We start from the raw sequence: 10710 nt of genomic DNA on the forward strand, positions 1-10710 counted from the left end.
GACATGTTTTTTTGAGCGTTTTAACTGCAACAAAGTTTTAGTAATTTTAATCTTGAAACATCTTGGCAGTCAGATCACCTCAAGCATCAAACACAATCTCATATAATTAAAAATTTACTTTTTAATACAATTTTTAAACATTGACTTTTTGAGGCTGATTGGTACAACAAAATCTACTTTAACTGAAACAATCCGCGGTTATCGCAGGTGCCCTATTAAATTGTATGAACAAGGTAGCTTTGCAAATTTATCTCATAGATGTATGTGTAATTTTCATTTGGCTGTATTTGAGAGAAATTTAAATAAAAGAGATTCAATTACCATACTATGACTCATCATGGAAAAATTTGGAACGAGTTCTGACAAGAAACCTGCTCCTCCCTGTCACATACTCTTTGAGTCCATGCTTGATAGCGATTAATGGATATTTATCACCTGTAAAGTCATCTCTAGCCCTCTGCATGACTAGGTGGTAACACTAGCTGCCATCGCCTAAAGGTGAGAAAGCTCTTCTGTGCCATGCTCATTAAATGGTCTAGTCATCATTTCTATAATCCACACACGATCCGCTCCGCCGTGCTACTGAGAGTTGAGATGATGGGGATGATATGATTAACTCTTTGCAGTTCAACAGATTCGCTAACAATCTCCATAGCAACGGATTACTTACTAAGCTGACAGAATAAAACAAGCTTATCTTCTTCAATTCTAATCCAGAACTCAACTGGTGTTCTCATCGGTAAGTTCACTTTAATATTTGGCAGCAAATATCTACTTTTATTTGAACATTTAAACTTCTTCATCATGATAATAACTTTGCTACGTTTCATAATAATTTAAATGTCAGAAATTTATTATTTTGTCCGAGTCATGCTACGGGGAGTATCTTAGAATGTGTTGCAAAAGCATTTTAGGCAAATGTCTACATTTTTGTATATATTGATTTGTAAACCATACTATCTGCTTAATGTTATAGTAAAAATTTCTGTTGCAGTTTAAAAAAAGACTTCTGAAGACAGCAAAATGGGCTTATCATTGGCTGCTTCAGTCAGCCTCATCCTGGCAGTGGGTCAGATAAATGGTAAGAGTTTTATCATTCTTGGCAGCTTGATAATAGAACTTGTTTTTATACTTAAAATATTTTGGACTTTTTTGTGAGATGGGTCATCACACACTTTACACTTGATAACTATTTATAATAATAGGTAAATATAGTGCTCTGGAGACAAAAAAGCTGATATTAAAAAACTATTCTAATTTTATTTTGCTGTAAAAATATAAATAACATTTATCTCTCTTTAGCAGCAAATAACTATAAAATTCGACCTTAAACTTTGATTATACTTTGCCATCTAATGGTTTACATCGGTATTCAAACTTACCACGTCAGCGCCCTTTTTTAACAAAAAGAATCTGCTTGAACTTGAACAAAAAAATAATTTGGTCTAAATGAAAACCACTGTCTACATATGGAGCCTAACTCAAAATGTTCGGTGTACCCAGTACGAATTACCAGTAAGTAGTATAATTGTTTTCACATATTCTGTAAGAACATTATAAAAGAGACACTTACTGAGAATGCTTTTTACCTTGTTTACAATATGTTTGTTAAATTTTTATAAAACTTTATTAGTTACAATAGTATTTAATTTGATCTACAATATGTATAAATATGATAAGTACCAGCATTCATTTGTAGCCACTCAAACAAACTCACAATGCCTTTGCTGTACATCGGCTTGTGTAGCTATAGGTTTGTTTTCAAAGAGGTTTTAAAAAAAAAGTCGAATATTTAAAATACCTTCCTAGTACAATCATAAGCGGTTCTGTTGACATGATGAGTAGGAAATGGTTGGTTTCCCTGAACACTCGGTCACATTTTGTATCGGGAATTTTCAACACAGCATTTCTGCTTAGTTTAACTGTTAAACTGCTTACAATAAATTGTTTTTCGTTTTTGACAGCAAGCAACAAAAACTAAGTATTACTTTTGTTGCTGGTGTATGTACAAACTATATGGTCTTTTGAAACAGTATTGTAAAACTTTATAGTTCATGATTCAAGAATTTTAAATAAGGCATACTTTATGAGCCAATCGAAGTGTGAGATTCCAGCTAGCAAGTTTAGAAGTTTTCATCTATTGCTTTGGTAAAAAGTTTTTAACCCCTACAAACATGATTTGACTTTTTTACTCGATACAAAATGAAGAAAATCTTAAGTCATGTTTGGGAAGAATTTGAATAAATTACATACTTACATGAATCACATAAGTAATATTGCATAAATTACATGCTGAAAATGGTTTTTAAAAATATGTGATGATAACATTAGAACAAGCTGGTCAAGTAGCTTGACCAAAGCTACTTGAAGAAAAATAAGGTAGTTTGATGAAATCTTGTTTCTATAGCTTTCAAAAAATAATGGTGTGCCCAGCTATTGCATATATCATTTTGTACTATTTTGCCAATTATGTGAATTACTTGTGTAATTTTTAAGGCAGGTATTAAAAGTTGAAGCGCAGAACAAGTTTATTAGTTTTCACTTCAGTATTATCTATTATATTATATAGTATAATAGATTCCTTATATAATATAACAGATTATTTATTATTACACGGGCGAAGCGATTGTTCGGGAGATTTATGATAAATGCATATGTGCGCACAACTCATAAACGACTGACCGCTATCGACCGTAACCAAATCCTTGTACCGAAATCTCATCAACAAACTTGACCATTTTTCTGTAGAGTCGTTTAAGTATAATAATGATACAAAACACATATAAACCTATTTAAATATGTTAACAATTCTTTGAAAAGTTTCTGCAATATCCTAAAACTAACCCATCTGATCGGATTATACACAAATAGACAGATTAATTAGGCCTAAAAATTAAATAAAAACTTGACAAGCCTTTTTTAATCAAAATTAAGACCGGCCAACAAAACGCTGATAAGGCAGTGTGACAGAGCGTAGAACCATTAAGGCGTGCGCATTTCACGAGAAGAAGCGTGCACATTTTACCGGTCTTTGACATTGCGCAATTGCCGAAGGTTTTATGTAATTAACGTTGAAGTATTGAAAAGTAATCATTTCTTTTTGCCGATTCTACTGGACTCTAACATTTTGGACACTTATAATGAGTATTTTGGTATTCCATCTGATGTCCAAAGCAGTAAAAGTAAAAGAAATGACGATGATATTTTTCTAACAATTCTTTTTCTATTTTAATGATTTCTAACGATACAATATATGATTAACGTAGGAGTACTGAATAGTAATCGTTTCTTTTTGCCGGTTCTATCAGACTCTGACATTTTGGACACTCATAATGAGCACCTTGGTATTCCAACTGGTGTCCAAAGCAGTGAAAGTAAAGGAAATGACGATTATATTTTTTTAACGATTCTTATAAGATTACTACAATGTTTAATTGTTAGAATAATTATTCGATTTTATGAGATTATTATAATATTTAGTTATAAGAATAATCATTCGAATTTACAGGATCGAAGTATATATTGGCCGATGGTGTGCAATATGTTACATTTATTATTTTTCTTAAGGTTTTGTTGATGATACTGCTGCTGTGCCCAATATCACGGTACCTAGTATCGCGGTACTGCCAAGCCATTTTTAATATCTGCAAAATTAAGTAATAGGCCTACATTTTCTTATAGATATACATCTAATTCTATGAAAAGCAGCTAAAATCTGTTAGATTTTTGAATTCATCATAATTTCTTTAGATATAAATACAGAAATCTAGATAAATATCACAACTTCTTGATATTGGTTGCTATGACAAATGATATACAGCCCCCCAGCCTGTGTATATTACACAACAGCTTGCCATTTTACTTCTAATATTGCATTTCTCCTGTTGCAGGGAAGAGATATAAACATACAATTTTTTCCTTTTATTATTGCTGTTTGTTGTACATAATAACACCCAGTACATTACAGCTACCATTGCCAATACCATTGCAGTTCTCCTATTGCACTGCAGTGCCATTTGACTGCTTATATTGCATTTCTCAACCATCAGTACCCTTTATTTTTTCCATTATCACTTTGGTCGTATGCTGTATGACAGGGAAATTTCTAGTACTTTATCATTATTAGGTCATATTATTATATAATAGTTTTATCTATTTTAATTCATTTCAATTGTATCATCTATTGCATTTTAGAAGTAACTTGAATTGAGAATGTTTTTTACTGTTGCATCATCTGGTTTCAGCACAATTTGGAGGAATCAGCCTGGGTGGTTTCTCTGGTAGTGGATTTGGTGGCGGGCGTGGTGGACTCAGCAACTTGGTTGGACAACTGGCAGGAGGTAAGATAATATACTGTGATAATTTTGGTAATTACACTAAAACCCAGCTGAAGACTGTCAGCGGCGTACGTCGGGCAGAATATCAGCTGCTTACATCTGCCTTGCTAGAACTGTTTACATCTGGCAGACTGCTAACTGTCTTAACTTGGCCGGCTATCACCCGTTTAAATGACAAAAGTTAAAATTATATTGAAATGTGATGCTGCAAAAATATATAGCACAAATGTAACTAATGGATGCGTTTTAAAATATAGTCAGTTTCAAACTGTTTATTAATGCCACTAAAGACTTTATTACAATACAAAATAACTTTATTTAGTTAATAAGAATTTTATATCTTCCAATTTTATTGAAATATATGATATAAAACAAAGTTTTAATTTCCCAAGTTACATTGCACAGCCGAATTAAACTTATTTTGTATTATTTTGGTTCAAAAGAGTTCAAAATGATTAGTTAAAATCTAATTTTGAACAGATTTTTATTTTAGTAATTTTAACATGTTATGGTTTTTGCCAAAATACTGCGTCACAATAATAATTCAAAAAAGCCTCTGGGTGGCAACCAAAAATAATATGGTTTGAAAAATTTTTTTGTAATACTTTTGTTTATTCTCAAATGTTCACATTTCTAACTAGGATATTTCTCTTTTTGTTGAGAAAGTACGTTGTCTTGATTTGTTCACCTGTTAATTTTAGGAGGAACCCAATTTGGTATAAACCAGTTTGGAAACCCGCTCGGTGGAAACCAAATTGGAAATCAGCTTGGTGGAAACCAATTTGGAAATCAGCTTGCTGGAAACCCGCTTGGGAATCAATTTGGTGGAAACCCACTTGGGAATCAATTTGGTGGAAACCAGTTTGACGAAAATCAAATTGATGAAAGCCAATTTGGTGGCCAACCTAGTGCAAATCAATTTGGAAATCAATTTGAAAATCAATTTGGCAGAAACAATGGCATGAATGGAGGACCTGTCTCTACAAGCCGTAGCTTTAGTGATAATAGTGGACCAGTTTTTACCTCCAACAGTTTTTCCAGTTCGACAGGAGATTTTGGGAATGGTAATAACTTTGACACTCCCAATTTCTTAAACAATCAAAACAGTTTAGGGACTCAGGGTGGGTTTGGTAACCAGAATGGAGGTTTCGGTATTCAAAATGGTCTTGGAACGCAAGGAGGCCTTCCAAACAACTTTGGAAGGAATGATGCTTTGTCAAACTCTGGAGGCTTTACTGGAGGCATATTTAATGGTCCCGCTAGCATCGGTGGAGATCTTTCCCAAGAAAGAGGCTTGATAACTGTCAATGCTCTGATTACTGGCGGATCACCACCACCAGCTATTTTTGAATGGACTGTCCAGCAGCCCGATGGAAATTTTCTTACATTCAACGCTGGTGAGAGAGGCTCTTTACCAGTTGTAAGTATTTGTTTTCCACAAACTTTAGAGCAATTCTCTATTATATGTTTCCTTCATAGCTAGTTTTTTTCTGAATCTCAAATAATACAAATTACTATCTCATATATTTGGTATCTACGTTAGTCACTGCTTAAAAGGTAAGTAGAATGATTGAATCAAGATTTTTAGAAGCCAATGCAGTCGGTGTTAAAATTACTTGCGATAACGCAGAACAACAGAGAAATAAATTTTTCTTGATTTCAGTGCTAAGCTGTAATCTGTGGTGCACCGAGGCATGTATACAGGTGTGTTTGTCACGTACCAACAATTATTCATAATTAACATCAGCATGCTGGTTTTAGCTTGAAGACATTTTGTATCGCTTGCGGCTCATTGGTTAAATTCTTTCTTTTAATTTCCAGATCTTATTCGCCCATTGTTTACATAGTTCATTTTCAAACAAAAACAGAAAAGCAATACCTAAAAAAATTTGAAACAAAAAGATCCATGCACAACAAATTTGTTGAGTGAATGAAATGAAATGCATGTAAGTTATTATAGAAAAAATAGCAAACATGTGTAAATGCTCAAGTATACCTAACATTTTGTGCCATGAATCAGCTTGTGTAGCCATAGGAATGCCTTGAAACTCAATAAATAAGTTACTAGCTTTACTGACTTTGCATTTATAAGGAACACTTAGACACTTGAAGCACTTTTCAGTACGCATTTGAGAAAAATCGCTGCCAGGATGAGCAGCTGATATGTTTCATTTTTTTATACTCGATCACGTTTTTCTTCATCAACAAAGAGAAGATCAGAGTGAAAAACTAAATAAAAATTTGAATAGAAATTGTATTATTCCAGATAGCTGAACATTTTTTAGAGCATTTTAAAAGATTATTTTGGTAATTTACCTCTAAAATGTACAGATTTTAAAAGTTGCTGTACTTACAGTAAGCAAAGTTTAGGCAAAATTTGACAAAACAATTTTTAGAGAAAAAAATAAATCATAGAAGATGCTTATAAAAATTGAATTATTGGCTATGATTGATGCGTGAAATGATTACTGTGCAAAAGGCGGCACGAACATCGAGTCAAAACTTGAGCGTTAAAGTTGAAAAAGTCAAATTTGAGGAAAAAATCGGTTAGTAGTTTCAACCGATCTGTTTTCCAATATACACTAACAACTACACTAACACATAATTACACTATATTTTCTAACAATATACGCTTTAAAAATAATTTTCAAAATCATAAATAAATTTCTAACTTTGTTTAATAAGTTTTTTATTGTTTTAGACACTTGGTAATCGTGTGACACCATCTCGGGCTACGCTGACAGTGAGGGAACCAGCAGATATACAAAGAGAGATCAGACTCAGAGTTGCCACTGGCCCCTTCGAGAACAACGCTTGGAGCGTTTCCAAAAGTTGGATGGCCGAGCCAACCCTGGGTCGGCGAAATAACAACAATAATAATAACAACAGGAGAAATAATGAGCCGGTTGTACCTGCTGATTCAGCATAACTGGAACGAAGTAGAAGTGCCACGACCGGATCTCAGCTTGCGTAGTAATCTGACCAAGTTTGATAGCTGAGTTAATAAATAGTGCAATCTCACGCTAATCCACGGATAATCCCAGTGACCACTTTGCCTATGCATTTATTATGATTTATGGGAAAGCGATTAACCAAGGAGACATCGCTGTCTTGCCTTTTGGTGGTTTTTGATAAGGTGATTGGTTGTGCATTTTCTATTCTTTCTTTTCTCTGCCAGTAAAACAATGTTTTTGATTGAAAAAAAATAATAACCCTACAAAATCTCACAAAAGTATTATTTGAATTAATTAGACAAAGCTGAATGAGTCGTATATTTATATAATTTATATTTTCTTTATGAAGTATTTTCTTTATGGCGCAGTTCAACCTCTTTCTTTACACTAAGTTTGCTGTGCGAATTATTTATAATATATACTCTATTACTAATGTTGCTATGACTTCTTATATGCTGAAAGCATAAACATAAAATGTAAATTGAAGCAGCAATGCTCGATACAGCAATTTACTCAGCATGTCGTCCATGAGAACACATTTAAATGGAACACGTTAAAGATGATCACAAACACCTATACTATTTGTTTTTATGTTCTTTTGTAATTTCTCCACCCATAAACTGATGCATGTATCTAAATGAGCTGTTAGATTGGCTTTATTTTATGTACCTGCTATCTGGTGAAGAAGTAACTTATTTCCAAAAGCACTTTTAAAAACTTAAAATAGCAGAATATTTCTCAATGGGCATCATTTTAATCCTGCTAAATAATAAGAATTTTAAAAGTTTTATGCTCTCATTACATCACCCTCAACCAGTCAATAGACTTATTAAATGTCACTCAGATTAACGCTTATAGTAAGGTAATAACCCAGCATACACTGCACCTTCTGTGTTGCATAATGAGCATGTTCTATGATATGATAATACGACCTACATACAATGCAGCTCTTGTAGAAACACTGTCTAACCGCAAATCAAACTACTGAAATCGGAGTTGTCCTCTTTTTGATTTTCTTGTCAACAAACCTTTTTAATAGGATCAGTTGGATGATGGTTTTATATTTCACCTGTCATTTATCTTAACTAATGCTAAATCATTGCGCATGCGAGTATGTATATATACGACATTAAACGTCTGCCAAACAAAATACTAGAATCGTCATGGTAACAAAGTTATGTAGTTTTGTAAAGAATTGCAGTCAAAAAGCAACCAAAAATAATTAATTATCGAATGTAATTTTAAAATAAGATTAGAACTATTAAGCTTAAGAATGTCATTCATCACTTCCAGAAATTAAATTTTACCAATTTTTTGTAAATAGGATACGTAAAGTAACTTAATTACAAGCAAATAATATAAAGATTAAGCAAAGTGTATATAGCAGAGCTCAGATCAACTGATGGTCTCAATTTATTTTAGTGCTGTAAAAGAAAGAGCTTAAATGGCAGCTTTAAGGATATGAGCTCTTAAAAGCTCAAAAACGAAAAGCCGCCGAAGATTGGAATCTCTTTATTTATCTGACGTATCCATTACAGTTTGGTTATTGTCTTGTCACGTGATGTTCTCACGTGAATTGAAAGGCAAATAAAAAGCTCAATATAAAACTTATTGTAGCACTAGTTTATGACAAACACTTCGGGTTTTACTGAAGACCCCGTATCAAATATAGAAGCTCGCTACTTTACAGCTTTGTTTCGGCTTGGATTAATCGTCACGTCGTAATCTGATCATGTGACCCAATACTTCGAAAATAGTTTTTTCCGGAACTTTTCAATTATCACAAGTAACCAACAGGCTCGTTGTGATTATTAGACAATAATATGTACTCCTTTGAGCCAATGATGATAAAACAGACGCGTAAGAACAATAGACATGGTTTTATTGAATATAAGTATATTTGTAAAAATACTTCGGCGAATGAGATTGCATGAAAGTGTAAACAGAAACCATCCTGTAACAACTACATCCCATTTGAGTCGTTTTGGAAAGCGAATCCAAACTACGGCGGTCTCGTGTGGCTGTGATTAACTGTTCTTTTTTTAACTTTTAAGAGCTTTTAATCACGTTCCCATACATTTTGCACCTACAACACAACAGAGTAAGACATGGTGAATCTTATGATATCAAATAACTGTAATGTGAATTTTGTTGCAAGTCAACCTTTAACATGACAGTCATTGAGAATGTGAAGTTTAAAGACTCATGAGATATGTTTTTACTTAACAAAGTGTTTATTGAAAACAAATTAAAAAAAGTAAGTCAGTAACGCATAAGATTTGAGCCTTTAAAATTTTGCTGTATTAGAGAAGTATCAAAAGCGCTTTAAAGTATAAAATAATTTTTATTGTTTTTTAGCTAGGATAAACAAGCGGTTGCCTTATAACAAATGCATTCAATGTTTGCTGAAATGAAACAAGTAGTGAATAACTCCAAGTTCATGGCTGCCTTGAGCTAGACAAATATTTATTTCAGTAGAAGATCGTTTTTAAATATTTGGCCTTGTATATATGCTCTCTAAGGTACACGGTGTCTTTAGATAAAAAATATACAGACCTCTCGAATTTATCTTGATAGCAGCAGCCAATAAAATTTTGATCACTTTTCTGTTTATTCTATTTTATGATTAATTTTCTGAGTTTTCAGTTTTAACAACAAATAACATAAATAAATAAATTATGTATTAACTTTATAGAAAAGACAATGTTTGGTCTGGTTTATGCACCAAATACTACCAATATCAAATTAACTTCATCATTATTAAACATTTCAAGCTGCAAATAACATACTTTAAGTAATAGAAAAGTTGGGATACAATTCACTACAATGTGAGAAAGTTTGTAGGTCTTTATTAATAGTTTATAAAGTCTTACCCACCTAAAATAGTAATACAGTAGTAAAATAGGCTTACTATTTGAGAGGCAGATAATAATTCAAAACAGCAATAATGTACAAAAGCTAGTTGGTATTAAATAATTTTTACCACTCTTTATATATCATCTTACCAATACTAGGCAGCGTTACCCTCTATTTATATGCAGTTTGACTATTAAATGAAATTCTAGGATTATCTTATTTGGTGATGTAATGGCAGGGCTAAAGGGTTGGCATGATTAGAGTAAGCCAGGATTATACGATGGTGCGGAAGCTGGTACAAATGCCATATATTATAATACAGCATGTTTGTTTGGCAAGTGACCTTCCTATTATTCAGCACAATGGTAAATACCTCTTTGGTCAGCTTGCCTTTCATCTGACCAGTTAAGCTGAATTATGATGATGATGCGAGCCAATTGACGTAGTACGCGCAATCCTAGAAGATTGAATCTGATGTCTGCTTATTTTGCTACTACAGGCAGAGGCTGTGCACACTTTTTAAGGGCTATGTTGTACATGCTGGGCATGTTTAAGCCTAGTGG

The 10710-nt window shown here is 33.0% G+C and overlaps 1 protein-coding gene across 1 annotated transcript; it reads left to right on the forward strand.

The window, feature by feature from the left end:
• Positions 1 to 999: 999 nt before the first annotated feature.
• LOC137387838 (uncharacterized) lies at positions 1000 to 7651 on the forward strand. Its single transcript, XM_068074352.1, has 4 exons — positions 1000 to 1081; positions 4245 to 4340; positions 5039 to 5757; positions 7039 to 7651. Exons 1-4 carry the CDS (start codon positions 1024 to 1026, stop codon positions 7264 to 7266), a joined length of 1101 nt encoding a protein of 366 aa, XP_067930453.1. The 5' UTR covers positions 1000 to 1023; the 3' UTR covers positions 7267 to 7651.
• Positions 7652 to 10710: the final 3059 nt, after the last annotated feature.

The sequence above is a fragment of the Watersipora subatra genome, chromosome 2, assembly GCF_963576615.1.
Source record: "Watersipora subatra chromosome 2, tzWatSuba1.1, whole genome shotgun sequence".
Lineage (NCBI taxonomy): Eukaryota > Metazoa > Bryozoa > Gymnolaemata > Cheilostomatida > Watersiporidae > Watersipora > Watersipora subatra.

Coding starts and splice junctions, on each gene's coding strand:
- LOC137387838 (XM_068074352.1), top strand. CDS start 1,024: ATGGGCTTATCATTGGCTGCTTCAGTCAGCCTCATCCTGGCAGTGGGT. Junction 1,082..4,244: donor GGCAGTGGGTCAGATAAATG/GTAAGAGTTTTA, acceptor ATCTGGTTTCAG/CACAATTTGGAGGAATCAGC. Junction 5,758..7,038: donor AGAGAGGCTCTTTACCAGTT/GTAAGTATTTGT, acceptor TTATTGTTTTAG/ACACTTGGTAATCGTGTGAC.